This window comes from Xenopus tropicalis, chromosome 2 (assembly GCF_000004195.4).
Source record: "Xenopus tropicalis strain Nigerian chromosome 2, UCB_Xtro_10.0, whole genome shotgun sequence".
Taxonomy (NCBI): Eukaryota; Metazoa; Chordata; class Amphibia; order Anura; family Pipidae; genus Xenopus; species Xenopus tropicalis.
The window spans coordinates 116,024,837-116,050,441 of record NC_030678.2 but is presented as its reverse complement, the minus strand read 5'-3'; the positions used below and the strand labels follow the sequence as shown (position 1 = coordinate 116,050,441).

The 25,605-nt window shown below is 36.6% G+C and overlaps 2 protein-coding genes across 7 annotated transcripts in view; one reads left to right on the top strand and one right to left on the bottom strand.

Annotated features, from left to right (window-relative positions):
• Positions 1-227: 227 nt before the first annotated feature.
• pcid2 (PCI domain containing 2) lies at positions 228-15,308 on the bottom strand. Of its 4 annotated transcripts, none has more exons than XM_012956988.3 (15): positions 15,213-15,308; positions 12,879-13,001; positions 12,474-12,563; positions 9,965-10,038; positions 9,277-9,342; positions 7,068-7,109; positions 6,405-6,459; positions 5,559-5,662; positions 5,129-5,204; positions 4,881-5,022; positions 4,198-4,298; positions 2,796-2,869; positions 2,233-2,358; positions 1,529-1,652; positions 228-707 (listed from the first exon to the last, which is right to left on the bottom strand). In XM_012956988.3, exons 2-15 carry the CDS (start codon positions 12,912-12,914, stop codon positions 618-620), a joined length of 1,200 nt encoding a protein of 399 aa, XP_012812442.1. In that variant the 5' UTR covers positions 12,915-13,001; positions 15,213-15,308; the 3' UTR covers positions 228-617.
• The window catches only part of cul4a (cullin 4A), a 34,746-nt gene continuing 24,299 nt past the window's right edge, over positions 15,159-25,605 (top strand). Inside the window, exons 1-7 of one of the 3 annotated variants that reach the window (XM_012956905.3) lie at positions 15,336-15,443; positions 18,292-18,363; positions 19,072-19,302; positions 19,955-20,070; positions 22,633-22,736; positions 22,891-22,960; positions 24,790-24,863. In XM_012956905.3, coding sequence (XP_012812359.1) covers positions 19,173-19,302; positions 19,955-20,070; positions 22,633-22,736; positions 22,891-22,960; positions 24,790-24,863 — 494 coding nt within the window. In that variant the 5' untranslated portion in view covers positions 15,336-15,443; positions 18,292-18,363; positions 19,072-19,172. 3 annotated transcript variants of the gene reach the window in all.

Here is a 25,605-nt window from a genome sequence, read left to right as displayed (position 1 = left end):
TGCCAAAAGCTGCTTATAGACAGCGATATTTAAGACAATCTCCAGCTGGTTTACGTTGGCATTTGAACTAAAAATATTCAAAACAGAAATTCTGTTCTGTTTTTTTCTTTATGGTTACCAGGATCAGTACAAACTACAAATGAAAAGCTTACGTAATCTTAGCTACGGCTTCTGACATACTGCATGAATATATTTCACATTATTTTTTTTAAATTGTCAAGCATTCCTTAATACAAAAAAAAGTTACTTTATTCAGCAGGAGAATCTATACACAGAAAAATAATGTACAATCTAGTGAACACCTTTACTCTCCCCACCCGGGCAATAAGGCATATAGTTTATATCATGTCACTGGAACTGGAAAGCATTACAGCTGATTTTGGAACATCATGCAGCATTACAAAAATGGGGACCTTATAAAAGGTGTTAAAAAATGTAAGAGCGTGTCCTTTTTCTCATCCCTTTTAAAAAAGTATCTTTTGTCTTTTTGCTATTAGTAGTTTGAATAAAAAGTAAGTTGTTGCCATTATAAAAGGTAAATCTGATATCTCTAAATGATGATATTCAAAAGAATAGGAGTTCTCTCGCATTCAATTCATCTTTAAAAACTGCAGAAGCTAGCAGACTGTGGACAAAGGTGGAAAAGGATTTTGCTTGCTGACCACAAGCTTTTGATGCTGATGAGATATATAGCCTTTAATGTGACCCTGTTAAAGAAAGAAAGGGAAAATATTGTTAAACCTATTAGAATGCAAGAAAAAAAGGAATGTCAAAATCAAACAGGTACAAGACAGTGGAAAATTTGATATGACTGACAACTCTTGTAAATACATTAATCCATAAACCAAACACTACTGAAACTGGGTTTTCAAGTGTTGATTCTTATATGACAAAATATGTCAAAATTTACATAATTTAACAAAATGTACCTTGGTGTGCTACGTGTATATTTGTAAGTGGTATGTCCTTTGTTTATGAATGTAGCACACAGGAAGTGACTACAAACAGGCATCGAAGCCAAGGCTGTTACTGAATGTTAATGAAGCTTTGTCAAGGCCTGCTTCTGACTAAAACATCTAGACAAAGCTAACATAACATGGCACAACACAACTTTGCCTGTTTGCAAATTGTTAGATTTCCACATATTAAATTAGTGCCAGGAAGTGTCATGAAGTAATAATTACATGTTTCTGTACAAATCTGGGACTAATGCTGATGTCAGACGAGGCGTAGGGCGGATATTTTCGGCAAGCGGGAAAAAAACTTCCTACGCCTGCCCTACGCCTCCAACTTGTGCCTGCACCCGAATGAATGGAATACGCTTGGGTGCAGGCACATGTAGCGGAAATAAGCATAAAAGAGCGAGAGTTTGAAAGTCTCGCGTTTTTATGGGTATTTCTGCTACATGTGCCTGCACCCTTATCAGTATCACTTAGTTCTCTTAGTATGATGTAGACATTGAATTTGTAATATAATTGACAGATAATTTTGAGAATGAAACAGTTTAGTACACAAAATACATTCGTACCATATAAATAAGATTAGCTATAATACATTGAACTTCGGCAAGATCTATGTCTTCTACTTCCATAAACTTCAGTGCAACTAAGAATGCATCCAAAGAAAGTTGGTGAGTTTTTAGTAGAAGGTACCTGTAAAACACACAAATGGCATTTTTTTTACAGCAAGAATAAGGCATGGGTAAAGCAGGGAATTTTAGCTCCAAAACATTATTAGAACAATTCCCTTAATGGGTCCAAGTGATTGTTAGTGCTATAACATATATCTGAATTCTTAATCACTGATGTAAATCACGTTAGGGTAAGAGTTCAGTGTTTAGTAAGGGTTTAGAAAGGGTTCAGGTTATTATTTTCCACACTAGAATTCTAGTTCACCCTACTTCTAGTGCAGAATATAAATTGTTAAATAGGGAAAATTGTTACATTCACAAAAAACAATGATTATTAATATATCAGCCCCTACAGCATAAAAATTGCTCGTACTAAAGCACAATTAAGAAGATACTATTTTAGAATTTCTGCCATGGCATGCCACCCTTGTCTGTACTATTTAACCAAAAACTCATTAACCTATGATTCTTTAAAATGATTCCTGTACAATAATTTTGTCTAATTTCAGCTAAAAAAAACAAACAAAAAAAAAAAAAAAAACTGCCATGGACCATGCACAATATTAGTGTGGACTCCTGGGAAAACAAAGCTGTAAACTCACACTTTTTTAAAGAGGTTCCTATAGCTGATAATCTTCAGATTCTCTAGTATCAGAAAAATACCACAACGAATAAAGAAGGTCTCATGCTTGGACAAAGCCTCGGTCAGTAACAGCAGGTTGCCTTCACTGTAAAAAGGAACAAAAAAACAAAAACACAAACAAAACTAATTATGTTAATATAATAAACTGAATCAGGCCCTATGCTATATGAAATCATTCATTGTATAAAGGCAGTACTTACAAATAGAACCATTACACTGTTAGAATAGCACCATAAATAGGATTCCCTTGTTTCAAATATTAGCGATTATTTTCAATATTACCATTACACGTTATGTTTAGAGCAACATACAACCAAAACATCATATGAATAACACAGGGCTAGTTTTATACTAACATCAACATTGAAAGCCACATTGTGCATTATTGTACTTGTTTAGAATTTATTGGGCTAAATCTTAATAGGTATCTTCAAATAAATTGGATAAAGTATATAGCGTACCCATTATCCCTTGCCCAGCAGAACAATATGTTTTTCAAAGAAATTGTTTAATGTGCAATACCTGACAGCTTTTGTTACTTCGGCAAACTGCATCAGATCATATTTTTTCAACAGCTGAATTGCTGGCATATGACCCTGAGAAGAAAGGAATATTTTACTTGGTAAGCAACTAAATGTATAACAATACTTATCAATAGAGGGGCATTAATATCATTAGACCCTGTCCCAGTAAACTTTACAATGTAAGGGTCCATATCATGTTATAAAATATCAACAACAGTTATGCAAAGGATTTACAAGGCTTTTATAACAAAACTCTTTTTTGCAAACATACTGTACATCAGTGATCCCCAACCAGTGGCTCGGGGGCAACATGTTGCTCCCCAACCCCTTGGATGTTGCTCTCAGTGCCCCCAAACCAAGTAGTTATTTCTGAATTTCTGACTTGGGGGCAAGTTTTGATTGAATAAAAACAAGATTTACTACCAAATAAAGCCTCCTGTAGGCTGACAGTGTGCATAGAGGCCCCTAATAGCCAATCACAGCCCTTATATGGCTCCTCCATGAACTTTTATGATGCTTGTGTTGCTCTCCAAGTCTTTTTATATTTGACTGTGGCTCACGAGTAAGAAAGGTTGGGGATCCCTGCTGTATATGAATGCTTGACTGAAAAATCATTTCAGGAAACATTTGGCATTGTGCATATTTTTTCTGCTAGTGTGTGCATTACTTTGTACTCTTAAAAACTTTATGAATAAAAAGTAACTTCAAAATATGACGTGACAATACATATTAAAGAGATTCTGTCATAATTTTTATGGTGTACTTTTAAATGTGTATTTCTAAAGGTTTATCTAAAGGTATATTTATTTTATTTTTTATTTAATTTACTTTTTTTTTTGCAGTCATCGTGCATTGTGCCCGAGTCTGAGCTTTCAGAAGGATCCAGCGCTACACAATAGAACTGCTTTCAGATTGACCTATTGTTTCTCCTACTCCCATGTAACTGGAGGAGTCCCAAGACGGACTTGGATTTCTTACTATTGAGTGCTATTCTGATATCTACTGGGAGCTGCTATCTTGCTACCTTCCCATTGTTCCGTTTATCGGCTGCTGGGGAGGAAAGGAGGGGGGGGGATATCACTTTAAAGTGCAGCTCAGCAGTAAAGTGGGACTGAAGTTTATCAGAGCACAGGTCACATGGCTGTGGCACTCCAGGAAATGAAAAATATTGGCTAGCCCCATGTGAAATTTCAAAATGAAATATTAAAAAAATCTGCACTTGCACTTTTAAAAAACAGATTTCAAAGCAGGATTCTTATGGAGAAGCGCTATTAACTGATGTGTTTTGAAAAAAACATGTTTTCCCATGACAGTATTGAAAAAAACATGTTTTCCCATGACAGTATTTCTTTAATATAAAACAGGCTCTATAGCCTTATTTAAAAAGTAACCGTACTCACCAATAACATTTTCACTGGTAATAAGTAAATAAGGATCATCCGCTTGTTTTTCTGGCTGGATCGGTGACAGTGCTCAAAGGCAAATGATAAATACTCTTCAGCTAGAAGGGCAGAGCAAGAAAAAGTTAATCTTTCACCTAAGTAAAGCTGGCCATACATGTAAGGATCTGCTTGGTCAGACAGCCAAACAAATGGACCTCTTACTGATATGCCCATCTTCATGTAAGTAAATATTGAGCTAATCCAATCGTTTGGCCCTGGGACCAAGTCAGCAGCTTTTATCGGCATGTGTATGGCCACATTAAAACCTACCTAATCTCTATCAGATCAAATATGAAGGCAAAGATACAGGTATAACTACACAAGAGCCAAGAATATCCTGTAAAATATATCCTTAAAAAAAAGGTGCTAGCTTAGTGATGTTACATAACTTACTGAAACTGGTGTATTATAATAAATAACACCCTCTAGTAAAATATCAGGCTATTATAAGTCAGGTTGGAGTTCCATGACCTTTATAAAAGCGCTCAGCCTTCAGCCACATGTCTTAATATAGTCATGAAACTCCTTATATCCTTATATTTTACAACAGGGGTTACATAATTTACTATATAATATACAGAAATGCATTGTTTACTTCTGTTTTATCACATATTCTGCACTCTTAAATTTAAGTTATTTACCTTTCTTGAAATCACTGTCAAACATGGATTTCCGACCAACATAATACTTGTATGTGACCCTTTGTGCCATGGTGTATTCTTCCTTAAAATTGGAACTGTCAATTGCTCTGATTAGAGGTTTGCATAGGTGGAGCTTGCTGATCTAGAAGTAACACCAAGGTTGTTAATTAGAGGCTGTTTTACTGGAATGCATGCAATTCATACACCCAAGTATGTACATAGCAAGTTTTTTCTGTTACAAAGCATACCTTGAAATAAATCTTGAAAAGTTGATTCACAAGAAATAACATTCCCCATTTTTTGGAATCCTCAAAAGAAGCACGGCTATTTGAAAACAAAGATTTAATCAGTTTTTTAAGGAAACTAAGACTTTTGATAAGATATATCTTTCTCTATAAGAACAATCTTTTTTGTATTATTTTATTAATTATCAGAAGCTAGCATGTTGCTTTCCCTGTAAAGGACTATAAATCATCACCTTTTTTTATCATAAGTTCTCATCTGTTTGCATAGCGTTTATAAATCAACAGGCATGTTGAAGCTTTGTAAAGCACATTATTGCTATTCAAAGATTTCTTCCTTTCTGTTAAATACAGGAGCCGAATTGCTTGCCAATTCATACCTCTTGCGGGTGATCTATGGGGCATAATAAAGCATTTAGCCAAGGCCTATACTCACGTATCACTTGCACATACTCTGAAGCAACTCATCAGGAGTTCAGCAGCTTTTTCAAGCATATCTCCCACTTTACCTTTTCCCTTCTTCACTAGCTGCTGGTCAGCCTGGAGAGAGAGAGAGAGACATCATGTGTTAGAACCACATATGAGCTGTAGATTTAAACTGCACACTTTTATTGGAGCAACTGCCATATAAAACTAAAAGGGTAGATTACCTTCACAAAAACCTTACTGTTTTCAAGCAGTGCAAAAATAATGCCCTTTTTCAGTATATTTTGTACTATTAAAAACATTTTTGTGTTCCCTCCCCTCATGTTTCCCAGTAACAGTTCAAAAACCATCTCAGCAAGTTCAGTAGCAGCAGAGAAATGGCAGAACCTACAGTATGTATCAAGCTGTAATAGCTGCTCTGTTGCCGATTTTAAAAAAGGCTCAGAGAAGTGAGCATGCTCAGTAGGAGCTGAAGCTGCTGCTGTGAAATGTCTTTTGATGTATTAAACTAAATAGTTTTGACATTCAGTGACAAGGCATAGTGAGCTGCTACTATTAAACATATGAAAGAAAAACAAAAAAACATTAAAAAATGAAAGATTGCAAAAATAAATATGAAATGCTATTTTTGCAGGATACTAGTTGAAAGCAGAAAGCTGTGTAAAGGTGAACTACTGCTTTTCTAAAGTCAGAGCCAGACAGCCATGGTTGCATCAAGTATCACCAACTACTGTTACTTAATCTGAGCAAGAGCTAGCTGGAGGCAGACAAAGATAACTGTTGGTTTAACCAAGCTGTTTACGGTGCAAGTTTTCAAAAAATGAAGTGAAAATTACAAGATGATTGATTTACTTACATTGTTAGCAAATATTCTTAAGTCAAGTGTGATGGAGTACATAATAGGCAAGGCCCTAATATACAAAGAAAATACACAATAACCAAATGTGAATATAAAAAGAAATGGCAAGATACTAAATTATTAAAGAAACAGTAAATAGTGTAATTTGCTAATAAACAAGTATAAAGGTCAGATTAGATAAAGTGCAGCAATAGTTATTTGCCATAGTGTTATTCTAGTACTGATGCTCAGTCTGGGCTCAGTCTTTTCAAAGGGCAGATAAAGGGTTAAACTCCCCAAACCTACCTCAATATTACACTTCTTTCTCCCCAAATAGGTAGGAAATCTATATTATATATATGCTACCTTTTCCTGATACCTGGTACTGAAACCCTAACTTCTGTTGGGAAACTTACAATGTGCTGTCTGCAGCAATATAAACTATGGAGCCTTGTAGGCAAATATTTAAAATGCTTCAATACATCTGCCAGTGGACACAAACAGAATCACTATCACAACTGGCCACGTCTGCCCCTACCAGAAAGAATCCATTAAGCTAATAGGCAAAACAAAAACTAAAGGTTTTATAGGTTTAACAGACACACAATTCCAGCATGAAATAGTATATCTCCAGTTTTTTGTCATACTTTTGAGGTCTAGTACATTCTAAATGGTACTCACCAGTTTTCTTCTTTATGAGCTTGAAAGCTTTTCAGAAAAGATGTGATGTGTGTTAAGAAAAGCAAATGTCAATCTCATGGATTTACGTTCAACCAGCAACAAATGAAAAGTGAAACCTTCATAAAGAGCATATTTCTCTCTACAAATCCCTGGATAAGCCTGATATAAATAGGGTGTGCTGGTCTGATAATAGTTGTTGTTGTATATTTAGTTTAGCTTTGCAAACAATTTTTGCATTTGAGTGCAGACACTCTGAGGACTGATCAAGCACTGCTTAGGAATTATCTTTGACTTCCACCTGTCTTTTATACCACACACCCAATCACTTTCCAAATCTTGTCGTAATCACCTGCACAACAATGCCGGAATATGCCCTTACCTCAGTTTAGACACAACTAAAACACTCATCCAGCCTCTTATTTCCTGCCTTGACTACCGTAACTTACTCCTTAAAGGCATCCCAACACATCGCCTTTCACAACTACAATCTGTTCTAAACCCTGCTGCCAGACTCATTCATCTATCGCTCCCCTATGCATATCATTGGCTCCCAATCTCCTCTAGAATCAAATACAAATTACTAACACTTACATATAAGGCCCTTACTACATCTCAGCTCTAATCCCTTCATACAACCTACACTCTGCCTCTGACGTTCGTCTCTTCACTTCTTCCGGGCTTCTACCTGTATCTGAATTTCTCTGCCTCGACTAATCAGACTCTCCCCTTCCTTCCAAACTTTCAAATGTTCCTAAAGACCCATCTGTTTAGGGAAGCATATGCAATGTATCTAAACTGATCAGACATTTATATATGTATCATAAATCATCAGTCAATATCCGCATTCCTTTTGTTTCAATGTACACCTAACCCCTGTAGATTGTAAGCTCTTGTGAGCAGGATCCTCTGATCTTATTGTTACCCTGTATACCCTTGTTTGTTGAACTTTTTAAGATCCCTTTTTGTGTAAATTTATTGTGCAACGCTGCATAAGTTGCTGGCGTTATATAAATAATTGATTATCTACAAACAAAATTTCTATGCCAGTTCATTACACCCTTTTAACAACCGTTATAGCTCCCCTATCATACTAGATATTGTTTCAGGTCACTTATGGCAAAGTGACATAAAAAATTTAATAACTGGAATTGTATACAGGTATAGCATCTGTTATAAGAAAATCCATTATCAAGAAAGGGAATTAGGGCGAAGCCATCTCAAAGAATCTATTTCAAGCAAATAATTCTAACTTAATTTCTAAGTAATTTCCTTTTTTGCTATAGTAATAAAAACAAAAACAAAAAATATAAATCTTATTGGAGGTAAAACAATCCAAATGGGTTTAATGTTTAAATTATTTTTTAGCAGACAAGGTTTGGTGACCCAAATTAAGTGGTCATTTAAATATCCCTTATCCGGAAAACCGCAGGTCCCGAGCATTCTGCATACTAAATGCTATACCTGTACAATCCTTTTTAATTCAAATTGACCTATGAATCCTTAATTTTTTCAGCCCCTTCACATAACCTATGCACTAAAAACTAATCTTGTAAACAGCAAAAATACAAATATTGCTTGTGTATGAATGACAAAACAGCAATATATTCATTTATTCAATGTCCTGGCTGCTAAAATGGCCGATACAGGAATTTTCAAATGCCGACTTAAAAAGAACCAATAAGAGTGTTGATGATTCAGCAGTATGCTAGGCAGGCTTATAGAAACTAGGAGAATTAGGCTGATGCCACACGTGGCGTTTTTACGCTGCGTATTTTCTAATTCTCTCGGCAGCTGAAAAATGCACAATATCATCATCCATAGAAATAACTTGAAAAGACTCGAGGAAACCACACAATGCGTAAATACGCTAGAAAACGCCTTACCAAGGATTTTTCAAGCGTTTGCCGAAATACGCCATTATTTGTACAGCAACCTATTCCTATGTATACACAAAGGCAGATGCCAGACCTAGAGGAAATACACAGCGTTTTTTACTATTTCGCACTATTAGCACCATGGGAAACGGGATTTGCTACGTCACCAGTACTAGGCTGAAAAACCCCATAGTCAGGGGCTGTGTGGCTTGTGCTGCGTTTTTAGGCTGAGAAAATACGCAGCGTAAAAACGCCATGTGTGGCATCAGCCTAAAGGTGTATAAGGATAGTTCTCAAAATATTTATGTTTGATACTATATTAAAGTGAAGGATATTGCACAACAAGCGTTTGATATTTGTATGCCTCAACAAAGTCATGGTTGGACACTGCATTAATGCACCTAGAAAAAGAACAAAAACAGATTTAAAAGGGACATAGCGTCAAAAAAAACTATATTGTAAAGATTCATTGTACTCATCTAAATATAGAAAGAATATGCTCTATAAAGTAGTGCTTCCGGCTGATTTATTAAATTTTCTCCTAAAACCTCACTGGTCCCACCCATCTGTTCCACTTCGTGCTGCCTTCTTTTCCAGGCTGTACAGGGGGTAGGGACTGTTAGGACACGCCCACCCCTCATCTGAAACACGGACAGGGACCTGAGAGGTTCGATAAGGAGCTCCAATAAAAGGGGCACTTTTACAGATGGTATTAATTTTTAGTGCAAAGTGAAACAGCACTTTAGATTATTCATAATTGTCTACAAAATTAGGTTTTTCTTTATCCTATATCTCTCCTTTAAATAAAAAATGAATTTATTTTTAAGTTTGCCATCTTCCTATTTTTCACTCACTGAATGTTAATGCAAAATCATATTTGATAAAAAAAAAAAAAAACTAAGCATAAACTAAAAAATGTTTAAAAACAGAAAATGCTTTTGAGAACCATAAAAAAATGTAATTTGAACTGTAATATGAACCGCATGGAGAGCAGTACAAATGACATATCCCACACATTCTTACCGTAGGTGTGCTGCAAACATTTCATCATAAGGTGGTTCGAGTACCTGCTGACACTTTTCCTCTGGTGAAGACAACTAACACAAAAAAGCATTAATAAAAATGTGCAGAACTATGAGACTGCTAATGTTAATATATATTTCTTATATCTTTCAATGCACTTTTTGTGCAATTATGTTTTAATAATGTTTTAGGCCACAAAATATAGAAAATTTTAAAGGGTTTACAAATTTCAAGCACAACTGTATATCTTTATGAGATCTTATGAATGCAAAACACAAGAACATATTAGGAGCCAGTAATCTGTTAGATACATTGTTCTTATAAAAAACGATTAAGCCAAGGCTCTGTATGACCCTACATGTCTGGCATGGTGATAACATGTGAAATAAGGACTTATGTATAGCAGCTCAGCTACAGTTGAAAGCAAAAATTTGGGCACTCCTTGCAAAATTACATACACAGTTCATTTTGTATGTGAAAAGTAACTACTACAGGAATTATTGAGTTACAAAAATCATCATATTTACAAAAATTAAAGGACATGTAAACCCCACCACAGAAAAAATAATCTGTGAATAGCCTCTTTAAAACCTTTAAATACCTGCCACTCTGGTTGTTAAAAGGTTAGTCGTACAGCTGCAGGATCCCAATAATTAGTTAGGATTACTTCTCCAGTTAGGAATTTACTTTGACTGTTGGCTCCAGAACATGCTCAGTTCTTCTCAAACTGAGATTACCAAACAAACCCTCCAGTCTAGGACCCAATTAAGAAACTCTGCTGGAGAACCTGTTTTTTTTTCCTCCAGACTAACTTTGCTGAGCATTACAGTGCTCAATCCAACAGGACTTTATTTTATTAAAAGTTCTGCATTCTTAATTGCATGAACTTTACAGTGCACATGTGCTGTTTGCAGATGTAAAAATTACTGGTGATGTGTGAGAAGGATAATAGCTACCGGAGAAAGTGGCTATTTGTTTTAGGAAAATGTGGAGGGGATATTTGCAGTACAGATGATGCTGTCCTGTTGGGGAAGATGTGCCCAACTTTCATACATGGTAGGAAAATGTAGGGTTTAAATGTCCTTTGGGGCACAGTCACTTTTTATTTCACAAACTTTAATACATATGAACAAAGAAAGTACAATCTCAGCTTGCAAATGCCTTTTCTATCTAAAAAATGTAATCTATAAGGGCTGGAGTGGGCAGATGTCTAACATAATGGCCAGAACACTACTTCCTCCTTTACCACAGCTCTAAGCTGTTAGCACACAGTAAACAATCATATGGGGCATAACTGTTCAGTTAGTTTGCATTTCAATCTAACCTGCTTGCTCACAAACTAACTGAACAGTTATGTTCCATGTGGGCCCCCCAAAGTCACTGACTAACTAAGAGGTTAGAGAGCTGAAAGCAGGGAGTTCTGGCTATTATGTTAGACATCTGTCCACTCCAGCTTTTATAGATTACATTTTTGCCTAACTATATTGCAAATATTTTTTATTTTGTGCAGTCTATCCATTTTACCCAGTTTAATTTTTTCACTCAACTGTTCCTTTAAGGACTACAACCTTGTTAAAAAAAAAAAACCCATAAAGTCAGGGCGCTCTTCACTGCTCGCAGCTCTTACAGAAATCAATTACACAGCCACAACAGTTGACTTGTGGTTTTTCTCTACTTGTTCGGGCTAGAGGGAAAATGTGCGCACCGCATGTTAGATCCTGCACAATGAGTATCGCCCTTTCACCTTTAGGCCGGAATATTAGCAAGGTTTTTTTTTTTTTTTTTTTATATAAAGCATTTAAAATATTAAACTTTGTGCAGGATAGAGCTAGTATTAGTGAGGGGTAGAATTGTTTTTTTTTGTGTTTAGCTCACATTGGCTGTGTAGGATTACTGTCTATGTAGGAGCCATCCCATTTTCAGCTTTAGCTTCTTAGCCGTTTCACACTAGCATTCAGTATTTGCTATTAGTAAAATCCATTCTTCCCTCTGCACATACAATGTTTTCTGTGTGTCTGCCACGCAACCCCAAGCATAATGCATCCACCTCCATGTTTAACCGTTGACAAGGTTTTAACCAAAATAAATCGGATATGTAATTTGGCAAGGGGTGCCCAACCTTTTGCATTCAAGCTCTCACCCTCTCTGTCTATATGCGCTCTATATACACATATATATGTAGACTCTGGGACAGGACACTATATTGTTAAGACTTGTAAACATAATTGCATTGTGATATTTATAGACTATTGCTGAGCACTTGAAATTGTTTTAAATCAACTGGAATCTTATTTTTCTGTTACTTCTACAGAGCTTCTAGATACCCATCATATTATTATTGTGAAACCACCACTAACAGGGTGAAAAGGACAAAACTTATTAGTGCTTACAATCAAAAGGGGGTACCCAACAGAAGGCGTTGGAATATAATTCCTCTTAAATTTAACTTCTAGCAATACAAATATGTGTTTTAGGTTATTGTAATAAAAAATAAAGAAGGCTTTCCTACCTGTAGTCGAGCATTTGCAACATGAGGATGTCTGAATGAAACTAGGTCTGCACAGTTGTAGCCATTTTTAGAGTCAATAGCTTCTTGCACCTAAAAACAAAGGACGGTTTTTAATAAGATTCTGTGAACAGATTGCCTTAAAAGAGAAAAGCTGCTTTATATCATGTACTGTTTAGTAATATAGCTGTAGGAGATATAAAAGGATCACACTACTTGGATCATACTACTTATCTCACAAGTCAGAGCAGGATCAACTGCCTTTTACATGAAAGCCTATTTTTTGCAGAAGAGCAAATTATCCTGCATGGGCATAATACACAGACAAATGCCAATCACTATATCAATTTTTGAGTTAGAATTACAAACAATACCCCAAATTCAATCATCTTCTTAAGGAAACCATACCTGTTGCAAATATTGATTTATGGTAATGTGTGCCATATTTCCTCCAGATAGATTTTTTTTTTCTTTATTCGGTTACATAAGGAATGCACATGTACTCTTCTGGTTACTCAACATTCAGTTTTTCTGAAATAATAATAAGTTATCCAATGTTATTTGAAACTACTAAAAGACATAAGACTACAACAGCTATTTTCAAACAGCGATAATGATGCTAATGTATCTCTGCATAGGCATAAAACAGAAGATGCAGAAGTCAAAAGCCATTAATAATGCCCTTAGGCCAAAGTGTGAGAGCACTAAGAGGGCTAGGAGCATACCTCTTAGTGCAGGGGTGTCAAACCCAATCACATAAGGGGGATGAAATCTAAAACACAGGCTAAGTCGCGGGCCAAATTTTTTCATTAATATACTTAGTAAGAAGATACTAAGGGGTATATTTATCACAATGTGTAAAAAGTGGAGAAGACATTATCGGTGATGTTGCTCATAGCAGCCAATAGATGCTTTGCTACTGTTGAAATCCGATTACTGATTGGATGCCTTGGGCAACATTACTGGTAATGCTTCACTCCACTTTTTACACAGCATGATAAATATACCCCTTAGTCTTAGTTACTATGTGAGAAAAATGGAAATTGATCAGGCTGGATGGTCAGACACTCACCAAGGGCCACATAAAACAGCCAGGTGGGCCGGATTTGGCCCCCGGGCCTTGTGTTTTACATAAATGTCTTAGTGCTTATGCAGAAAGTACTTTGGACTGGTGCAGGCCAGCCCTGTTCTTAACACTTTTCATCGGGCAAGCAACTAGTACAGGGTCCAAGTGTGCTAAATCCAGTCTTGTAGGATAAGCATCATCTTCCAACAATTATTTATTTTATTTTTTTTAACTGGGTTAACATTTACACTGTTTCCAGTTAATACAGACACACTGTAGTTTGACAAAAGGGTGTTCAATCAGAATATTACAACTACAATGAGTTAAAAGTGACAGCATCAAACACTGAGAAAAAATTCTATACTACTGTTTAAAAAGGGTAGTTTGCCTTAGAAACCGTTTTTCCATTAATTTGTTTTCACGCACATCGTCAACAATTAGATTGTTTAACTTTTTGTAAGATTTAAAGGGGTGGTTAACCTTTAAGGTAACTTTTAGTATGTTATTGAATGGCCAATTCTAAGCAACCTTTCAATTTGTCTTCAATATTTATAGGTTTTTTTTTAATTATTTGCGGTTTTCTTCTAACCTTTTGTAGCTTTCAGAAAACTATTGCCCTGTGAGATTACAATTTTGTTATTATTACTGAATAGGTCCTCTCCTATTCATATACCAGCCTCTCATTCAAACCACTCCCTGGTTGCTAAGGTAATTTGGACTCTAGAAACCAGATAGCTGCTAAAACCAAACTCAATTCAAAACTGAACCACCCCTTTAATTTTAAATGTAAATCTTTTTATATAGTATTTTACTGTAGTGCCTCAAAATCAAGATGCAGGCTCTCTACAGTGTTACAATTTGCTACATTTGTTGCTTCATTTCTAAGAAGACTAAGAAGAATAAGATGGAATGTATCAACTGTTAAAAAGGTTGCATAAATACTATATGCATTGCCATGAGCAAAATGTGTCGGCAATGAATTTTAATGTAATGAATGCCAGCACTCTAGGATTAGGGAGAGAATTGGGGAAGAGTCCAGACTAAGACCATAGTAGTAACTTTTTTTTGTGAAATTGGAATTTTCTGTAGAGTGGTAGTCCTAATACAAACTCAAAAGTTTAAACCAGAAGTGAGTGTAAAGAATAGAAAGGAGTAGCAAATACATATTTCGATAACAATTATTTAAAAAAACTTTTTTTTCAATTTAAATGTATTGGAAAGTTGTGTAGGATTACATTTTCTCACATTACACAAAATGACAGTTTTGGACTGGTCATCCCCTTTGCAGAACTTCATCCTTACTGTGAAGACTACTGTCCTAAAGCCTAAAGCATTAAACACTGACCAAGAAACACGTGAGTTTCCATTCAAGCGCGCAATACAACCTGCCCAGAGATGGTGTCATGTACTTACCCTGAAAATAAAAGCAAAACATTCATATCTTAACAACAAATTAAGTAAGAAAATTGCATTTCGCTTTCCTACACAATTGTGCTCCTGCAAAGACAAAATTACTCTCGCTTAACTCCCCCGGAAACCGGCTATTGTGCCCCCTGACCCGGAAGTGACTGTACATATTATCAGCGGCTAATGCCGGTGATAGTTCCAGCCGCTATATGGAACGCCATTTTAATTACACAGGTAACCTCATAAATGTATGTTAACATTTCACTCACTCTGTGGCATATCTCTCAATTTCCATTCTGACAGCAGCTTTCTCAGGTTGTTTCATAGTGGGCGGGTCCTTGATGTAAACCGCAGCTAGACACGCCCCTTCGTGACATCATGTTCTCTTTTCCACTTCTTGGTCACGTGGCTGTGACATCACATTTGCACTCAATATGTTTTTTTTAAGACTTCGGGATCACCTTTAAACTGCTCCTTTTCCGGAAGTCGAGCGTTTGTTTGTAAGTCATTGCTGCAAAGAAAATCAGCGGCAGCTAAAGAGTCCTGGGGGATATGTTGTGTAACATTACTAGCTGCTATTTTGATTGTAATTGTGGGTGATTGGGCCGGCCTTGCCCCCCTCCCTGCTACATCTATGGGCCCCAGGCGGCTGCCCCAGCCGTCTCTATGTGTTTATTTGTGTTTAACAACTCTGTAAGCGCTAGCATTCGTAGTTGCAGGACCTTGGTGCCTTTAATGGCCGCTGACCTCTGAAATTTAACAGTTTCTGAAAAGCCTCACATTGTTGATCACTTGTGCAGCAGTACTTGGCTTTGGCGTTGAGGGCTAGGTGATCACCTAAAGAAGGAAGTCATGGGATCTGTCCAACCTGAGGCACCTCTGCTCGTTTTAATGGGGATATCCTCATATAAATTGTTTTTTTCCCTAATAATGCCATGTAAAATATACTTTCCAGTTTACATTAACATTTCAAGTTGTTTTAAATGTATGTGCTATTTAATGCAATATCTGTGTGTCTCTTTCTGTTGGCTGATATTGACTCCTGAGCCAGTGTAGCAGGTCAGTTTTCTAAGTCTATTAAAAGACATGTCAACCCAAAATAAATGTTGCCTAATAAAATAAAACATAATTCTAAGCAACCTTGTAATATGCATTCATAACAAATTTGTAATGGTTTTTAAGTTATTTGTAGATATTATTGCTATTGTCCTTTTCTATTCACTGCCCAGGTGGCTGTGGCTTTTGAAACAATATAACATAATCCAGCAGATAGACAGACCTGTCTTGCTGAAGGAGACTGGCTTTTCAGCATTGTTTTTAAAAGGCATAGCCACCAGTTAAGCAAATTCTGCCTTCAGTTGTACTTACAAATAACTTTTAAAGCACCAAAAACATTTTAATAAATTCATATTGGTTGCTTAGAACTATGTTTTTTTTTATTAGCTTTAATCCGCTGGTTTCTGCTAGATAGTTTCAGCAGAAGTGCCATGGTTGATGGGCACAGAGTAGTGACAGGCAGACCAGTGCACCAAAACAGTTAAGAGCAGAAGCGCCTATATCTGCTATGTGTATGTTAAACAGGGTGCTTGAGATTAAGAGCAGTGACAGGTGGAGATGGGTATTTTGACTGTGACTGTTCTCCTTCAGAGAGTAACAGTGGCGAAAATGCCCTATGTCCTATTACTTTCTCCTGAGTCTTCTGGCAGGCTGCAAGGTCTGTCACCGTTTTATGTACATTCAGAATGGAGCCATACACGTAGCAATTCTAAACTTTCCTGCGACCATCGGTCGTTTCGTTGATCCACCATACATGCATCGAATGAGGTTTCGTACAATATCATCTGTGTGTGTATGGCCAGCTTTACATTCAGTTCTGCCAGGAGGGGATGGACCATTGGACTGCAGCTATTCTGAGGGCACCAATGATCAAACACCTCTGTGCCATTAGTCTTAAAGGACATGGAAAGGCAAAGTCACTTAGGGGTGCCAAAATGTTAGGCACCTCCAAGTGACTTTAATCGCCTACCTTTTACCCCGGTCTGGTGCCCCTGTTGGGAGAGAATAGCACCAGCCCGGGGTAGCTGCATCGCTTCCTCCTTCCTGATCGCTTGCGCGCACATGCACAGAAGAGTGAAAAAGCTGAACTTTAACAAAGAAGTCGACTTTTCACTCTACCGCGCATGCGCCTACCGCATAGTCGCAGCTAAAAGTAGCAGGAAGGAGGAAGCGCATCACTCCACGTACCCCGGGCTGATGCTGTTTTCTCCTAACAGGGGCACCAGCCCGGGGTACAAGGTAAGCGATTAAAGTCACTTGGGGGTGTCTAACATTTTGGCACCCCCAAGTGACTTTGTCTTTCCTTGTCCTTTAATGTTGAACAGCAGCAGGGGAGCAGCACATAGCACATCCTTTAACTGTGATGGTGGTCTTTAATATCTCCTGTAATTATAGATACTTCTCAAGGGACAGTGGATATAGTTAATAACAAGCATCAGGTCTTTGAACCAATAAACACACTTTAGGGGCAGATTTATCAAAATGTGAAATTAGAAGTTTACCACAGAAAAATTCACCCACTTTCCATTCATTACTTTTGGGATTTTTAGAAGCGTATTTATCAAATAATGTACTTTTCCCATTGATAAATACACTTATTAGTGTTGTTGAAAAAACCTGCAGAGTGCTGTGAACTAAGCATTACTGGCACTCAGGCATTGAAATCATTTTTAAGGCTGTGCTCCTCTTTTTCCATTACATAGAGATTAGATGTAGATTTGGAGCTTTTTGTAGGCTTCCTTATAGTAATGTAGTTATTACCTTTTGTTTTTGTACAGCTGTGAAAAGGGACACATTAAGTGGAGTGGATGGGAGGACAGGCATATTGGAGCAGTAAAGTGTGTTGGCATGAAGATCAGCATCTTTATTATAGTTCTGTGACACATGGGGAGATTAGTCGCCGTGCGACATATCTTCCTTGTCGTGGGTGACTAATCTAAAAAAATGTAAATTGTAACTAAAAACTTTCTTAGAAAAGGACATTCTATAGCATACAAAAAGTTAAAGGTGTAACCAGAAACATAGATTTACTTATTTGCACCCCTAAATAGAGATTAGTTAGCTGTGTTAGAAAGATAGTTGCTTATATTGGCCCAGTCTTGTTCTGTAAGGAAATGAATGTTAGCTAAACCCTGCTTATTGCGGGAATCTATTTAAAAGAATAGTGTCATGTAATTAAAGACACAATGTGTTATATTATGAGAATTACTTTATAGTAATAGTCACTTTTAGTTTTATGAGGGTTTTATTTCCTAATTCTGATGTGACTGTCTCTATATCCTTTTTATGCAGGACTGTCTTACTTTATGGCAGGGTCTATAGACTCAGGATCAGAGCAGATGTCTCACAAAGCACATGGACAGGGTCGGTTATACTTTTATATTTATTTTTACAACACTGATACTTAAAGAGCTTAGCATATGAGAGTGGAACAGGATAAGAAAGTTTAGCTGAAGCAGAGCAAACTGTACAGTGAACTTTTTGTTTTTAATTTAAAATGTATTAATTTCCCAAACTTTTTCCAAAAATGTCAAGTACTTGTTAAACAGAAACAATAGACGAGATACAGTCCCTATCATGTACCAGTTACTTGATTTAAAAAAAAAAAAATGACAATACTATTACATTGGGGTGGGGAATTTGTAGTGAAATTTTAGTGTTTATTTTGAAGCAATTTTTTGAAGTTGCTAAAGTTTTGTTTACCCAATTTTTCTGGGAGAATAACTCTTCCTAGAGCCTTGTAGCAATGTATATACAGTGAAATTTAAATATTTACGGGCTTCAGCAATAAAGGAGCAGTAACCAATAACAACCAATCCGAAGGTAAAATTTACTGATCACCTGTTTGAAAGCAAGCATCTTATTCGTTGCTATAGGTTACTGCTTATGGCCAAACTTGTGCCTTTTATTACATATGAGGGAAGTTTATAAAGGTCAGACCTACAATGTAACTAACAATATGGATAAAGAAAATGGGGTTATAATGGTAATTGTTATTGATAACCATATCTCATTAAAGTTTTAAATAAACGCTAACATGCTTTTTTATCTCCGCAATTTTGTAAAATATAGATTTCCAGTGAGAATATGGGGAAAGAGCTCTGCTGACACTCATTCTTGGAACCTAATTTTTCATGTCGTTTAATCCTTGAGTGGCTCACCAGTGTACCACTATGGCACAGGAAGCTCAGAAAAAAGCAAACTTTTCAACACTTGCTGGACATACAAATGGTCTCACAAAGTCCTCTGCCTTGACCTCTAAGCCTTCAGCTTCCAAAAAGTTAATTATTAAAAATTTTAAAGGTAGGTATTTCTTAATCTGTTTTTTAACTCTTACATGCTATGAAGGTTAATCCATTGTTGAAGCATTTTTATATATAATGCTGGCTCTATATAGACGGGGGTTGGGGGCAGTGCATAAATTGTTCATCAGTAAGCAGACACATTTGTGTTAAGCTGGCCATACACGCACCGATAATATCGTACGAAACCTCGTTTCGTGCGATATTCGGTACGTGTATGGCATGTCGGCGAGTCGACCGATATCGCAGGAAGCTGCTGAAATCTGTCGACTCGCCGATCGGCCAGGTTAGAAAATTTTGATCGGGCACCATAGAAGGCGCCTGACCAAAATCTGCCATCAGGGCTGAATCGGCAGAAGGAGGTAGAAATCCTATTGTTTCTACCTCCTTATCTGCTATTATCTTATCTGTTATTTTTAGGTGCCTGACACCAACCTTCATTTGCATGTATATAAACATAATAGTTACTGCCTTTTTAAGGAGTATATCACTTTTTGCCCCTGGAATATGCTGTTTGATTCCATACATAAATACCCTGAGATCACATGTAATTAATTCTTCAAATTTGTTACATTTTACATGCTCTGCTAGTAACTAGACCTTACATGGTGTTGTCTGCATGGCTGCTCTGACTGTAACATCTGAAATTTCAGATAAACCAAAACTGCCTGACAGCTACACTCAGGACACGTGGCAAAAGCTCCAGGAGGCAGTGAATGCCATAGAAAGTAGCACATCTATAAAATACAACCTGGAGGAGTTATACCAGGTATGACTTTCCTTTGCTATTTTAGTAAAGTCTTAACCAGCCACCCATTCTGTCCTGCACTGTTAATTACCCTGGCAACCCAAACCTATCCAGCTCATGGGTAGACTTTTTCTCTGGTACTTAGCAAAACGCAATGGTATTATCAGGTATATTAATAACTACAGTTACTGTATAGTACTCTATTGTGCTAATGTGTACTAACATGGAGCTTGTTCAGATGGTATATAGAGCAGTGCTGTCTAACTTCTGTGGTACCGAGGGCCGGAATTTTTCTGACCTACGTGGTGGAGGACCGATAATGGAAGCCAGTTTTGACCACTCCCCTTTTTGAAACCACACCCGTGTTGTCACATGACCATACCCATATTAATGGTTGTAGTACAGCAAAAACCTGCCATACTCTGCCTTCCCTAACCCTGCCTGTGTGTGCCATACTCTGCCTTCCCTACCCTGCCTGCGTGTGCCATACTTTGACTGTGTGTGCAATTCTTGGCGGGTTTGTGCCATGCTTGGCCTGTGTGTGCCATACTCTGCCTGCCCTACCCTGCCTGTGTGTGCCATACTCTGCCTGCCCTATGCTGCCTGTGTGGGCAATACTCTGCCTGCCCTATGGCACACACAGGCAGCATACAGTGACACAATGCTGGCACTGCTCCTACAGTCTGCAAAAAACTTTTTAATTGCAGTATCACCTCAGTATATGTTCTTTTTGTAGTGTGCAGGGATTATTTGTGGGTTTCTACTGCTCCTACAGTCTGTCTGAGGTGTGAACAGGGGAACAATGTGGGTGATTACAGTCTGAGCCTGAGGTGTGAACACTGCAGGGGGTGAACAATGCAGAGATTAAAAGGTGAACAACACAGCGGATTACATTTTCAAAAATACAGAGGGTTTACAGCCTGAATCTGAGGTGTGAACCATGCAGGGGGAGCAGTTAATCACAGTACTGTGACCGCACTGATATAGAGGGTTCCAGACATGTTTAAAATGTGAAATAGATAGACATCATCACACAGAAAAGTAGCACATTATGTTTTTTTTCAGCAGTCACTATTCTTATACCAGTCTCTCTTCTACCTGAGAAGTGTAAAGATTAAAAAAAACAATTTTCTCTACATTTTGTGTGTTTAAGGGGTTGGAAGGCTTGTCTAGGAATAGCATTGCTATCTGTAATCAAAGCAGTTAGTACTGGACATACTTTTTACTTATTGTTTAATCACTTATTGTTTAATTTTTTTTTTTTCTTGAGCTAAACAGGGAGATTAAAGCTACGCAAAATTTAGCACAGGTATCCCTTATATGGAAACCCATTATCCAGAAAGTTCCAAATTATGGAAAGGCCAATTCTCATAGACTCCATTATAAGCAAATAATTCTAATTTTTGAAAAGGGTTTCCTTTTTCTCTGTAATACTAAAACAGTACCTTGTACTTGATCCCAAATAAGATAGCATTAATCCTTATTGGAGGCAAAACAAGCTTATTGGAATTATTCAATATTTAAATTATTTTTAGCAGACTTAAGTTATGGAGATCCAAGTTATGGAAAGATCCCTTTTCCGGAAAACCCCAGGTCCTGAGCATTCTGGATAACCGGTCCCATACCTGTACTTGCAAGATATTCCCCTTGCATAATAGAATTCTATTTATTTGTCCTTAGGTAATCTGTGAGTAAAACAGTAGCCAAAAGTATGTTTAGGACAATCCTTGTTTATTAAACTCATGTTGGAAAGGGGGTATACTGTTATTTAACGTCACCACCTTCCCAACATCATTGCAACTTGTCTGTTGACAAAATATGGCTCCAATAGCTATGCAGTTTAACAAACTTACTCCAGAGGGTCTCTAGCTCATCTTGAAGTGTTGTTAAAAGCATGTAAGCAACTTGGGATAAATCTGGCATACAAGAAGAAAATTGCCTGCACTGTGTCCAATTATACTTTTCTTTAGTCTTGTTTACAACTCTTTTTCAAAATCCATGAGGCGCACAAACCTTTACAAGGCACAATACAAGGCAGGCATAAGGCAGTATAAATGCCTGCTCCCTGCAAGCTCTCAGCCTTTGTGTCTTGCAGTCTTGCTATGAGTTGTTTCTCAGAAAAGTTATATCAACACGGGAGCACTTACCGCCACTCATCCACGTGTGCTACTCACGGACCAACTCCCAATGGCCCCAAACAAGTAGATAACATCCAGAAAAAGCGGAGCACCACGTGGTGAAAAATAAAATCAGTCTTTACATGTACCGTTTTAATGTGACTAAATAAAGACTGATTTTATTTTTCACCACGTGGTGCTCCACTTTTTCTGGATGTAATCCGTGTTTTCTGCCTCCATCCTACTGACCTTAGTTATGTGTGCATACCTGCTTATGTGCTGCTGTTCTTCTAAGCATCGGTGAAGGAAATGCTATAGCAGTATCTGGCATTCTAAAGCTGGTAGAGCACACTGTAATAGATTGATCTAGTCCATCACAAGTTTCATTTTTTAACATTTAATTAAATCAGCTTTAGTAATTTTGTTCATCTTGTAAAAAAGCACTGTGTACTATGTTGTTTTTCAGGCTGTAGAAAATTTATGCTCCTATAAAGTTTCTCATACCCTTTACAAACAACTTCGTCAAGTATGTGAAGAACATATGAAAGCTCAAATCCATCAGTTCAGGGAATATCCTTTTCTTAAAGACTTATATAGAATTCTAAGGGCCACACTAAGTTTGACCCTTTTTATTAATTTGTTCTACTATAACTGATAAATGCAATGTGCTGACATTTTAAAAGAATGTGTATTACAGAACCCTTAACTTCTGATATGTGTGCACAGATTCTCTAGACAGCTTTTTATTTTTAAAAAAGGTTAACAGATGTTGGAAGGATCACTGCCGACAAATGGTAAGTGTACCATTGCTTTTGTTTGTGTTCTGTGAAATTCCATAAGTAAGGGTAAAGTTGGTGTGGGTACTGATTGAAAACAATGTTTAAAAAAAGTGTGTATTTATGAAATTAAAACTTTAGCTGTCATAAAGGTTTTGTGTGTGTGTGTGTGTGTGTGTATATATATAAAAATATAAGAAACAAAAATCCAGACTCGTTTAAATGAAAAAAGAAAAAATCTTTACTGCATTGTGCATAATAATTGCATTACTTACAACGTTTCAAGGCTCCCGCCTGTTTATCAAGTAGCAAGATGTATATATAGATATGTATGTAAAGAAGCAGAGAGCCGCACACACAGGGACTTTGCAAAAAGATAAAGCATTTATTGAAAAAGATCCAACGTTTTGAGCACTAACGGTGCTCTTCTTCAGGGAAAAACCAGATAGATATGTATGTATGTATGTATGTATATATAGATATACAGGTACGGGATCCCTTATCCGGAAACCCATTATCCGGAAAGTTCCGAATTACAGAAAGGCCATCTCCCATACACTCCATTATAAGCAAATAATTCTAATTTTTAAAAATGATTTCCTTTTTCTCTCTAATAATAAAAACAGTACCTTGTACTTGATCCCAACTAAGATATAATTAATTCTTATTGGAGGCAAAACAAGCCTATTGGGTGTATTCAATGTTTAAATGATTTTTAGCAGACTTAAGTTATGGAGATACAAATTAAAAAAAATGAAAAATAAAAACCTGCTACAGGAATGCCATCCTATCTTTATCTAAGTGCTTTAGTTAAAGGAAATCTATACTTCCAGAATGAAAACTTAACCAACAGTTGATTTTATGTTAAGTGACCTAGTAAGAATCTTGCCAAACTGGAAATATATGTTAGTAAACATTGCCCTTTTACATCCTTTCCCTTGATCCACCATTTAGTGATGGGCTGTGTGCTCCCTCAGAGATCACGACCCTTAATTCTTAAAATGGCAATTTTCTATTTAGGAGTACACAATGGTACATACTACTAAAAATATATTTTTACAAAAATGGTTTATTTAGATAAAGCAGGGTTTTACATATAGGCTTGTATATGCAATATATTTTTATAGAGACCTCCATTATTTGGGGGTATAGTTTTCCTTTAAATACAAAGGGAGAAAAATGTGGGTCCCTTAAGCATAATAATATGTTATCTCTGTTCTGCTTTTCTCCTCTGTAGCCCAACACCCACACCAAAAAACACTTTTGGAATTTGTATGGTTTTAGTATAATGCAGATATAAGCAAGGCAGTTAAGAGTGGGTAAGGTCAAGAAAATAAAAGAAACTGCCCTTTTTCCACACTACATAAAACTGATTTTCTTATGTATTTTATGGATGTTACATGTAGTAAACAAGTTTTCTGGTTATTTGTGGTTTAAGTCAGGCCTGGACTGTCAATCTGTGGATTCTGGCTAATGCCAGACTGGCTGCTGTAAGATGCAAAAGACAGTCATTATTAAGTGAGCTGGTAGGAGGCTCTTTGTGCATTTGAAAGGCTTTTGTCTATTTTGAATTCTATTCCAGGCCTGGGTTACATTATAGGCCTGTACAAGATTAAGTATATTCATTTTTGCTGAAATAGTTCTATTAAACTTACTAGTGTATACACATATATTACCTATTATATATTAGGCATTGTAATATTATACTCTTCAACACAACTTTAACACAACTACTTAAGACCCAAACTTGAATTTTTAAAATAAAGAACCCTGGGTAAACTGGAAATTTGAATATTACTGGAAATGTTTTAGCTTAATTTTTACTTAAATTTTCTCTTTCTCTTTAGATCATGATCAGAAGTATTTTTTTATTTTTGGATCGTACTTATGTCCTTCAGAACTCAATGCTTCCATCAATATGGTGCGTTTATAGTATGTGTGTGTGTGTATATATAATACAGTAATATATATATATATATATATATATATATATAAATCTCATTAGCAGATTGACACAGTGGCTTTACCTTTACATACGTTGTTTAGAAGTATGTTATATTTACTGTCTGATCTATTGACAAACATTCCAACTAAGGAATGTACTGGAATTTATGTAAAACAGTGTTTGCAGCAGCAAAAATGCTTACTGGATAAATTTGGCCTAGTTCACACTAGTATGTAATATTCTTTCTCTGCACAGGCTGTTATCAAATGTACGAGTTTTGTCTTTTTTTTTTTTTGCTACATGTTTTTTGCCACTTACAACTGACCATATATTAAGTCATTTCTAAGTACTCCCTCTGATGTCAGACCACACATTTGGCCCCATATCCCAAAGAAAGAGATTTTTCACATACTGTCAAATAGACTAAGAGGAGACAAATAGGGTTGCTGGAAGTACATGCATGAAAGTTTAGCCAAGGTAACATCTAATACAAGGGCCATTATGGAATTTAGGTAAACGGGTATATAGTTAGACATGTCAAGCCCAAAAATATTTTTTTGCCTAATAAAAGAAAACATAATTCCAAGCAACTTTCCAATGTGAATTTATTGAAAATTTTAAGTGCTTTAAAAGTTATTTGTAAATGTAGTTGCTATAGGAAGCAGCATTTGCTGAACTCCTGGTTGTTACTTATTTTGTTGTTACAATTTTGCAAATG

What these genes read in the sequence shown, in the direction of transcription:
- pcid2 (XM_012956988.3), bottom strand. Translation starts at nt 12,914, where the DNA reads ATGGCACACATTACCATAAATCAATATTTGCAACAG. An exon ending in ATGTTTGCAGCACACCTACG is followed by an intron (nt 9,343 to 9,964) that starts GTAAGAATGTGT and finishes TTCTTTTTCTAG; the next exon opens with GTGCATTAATGCAGTGTCCA. An exon ending in TGACAGTGATTTCAAGAAAG is followed by an intron (nt 4,299 to 4,880) that starts GTAAATAACTTA and finishes CTGCCCTTCTAG; the next exon opens with CTGAAGAGTATTTATCATTT.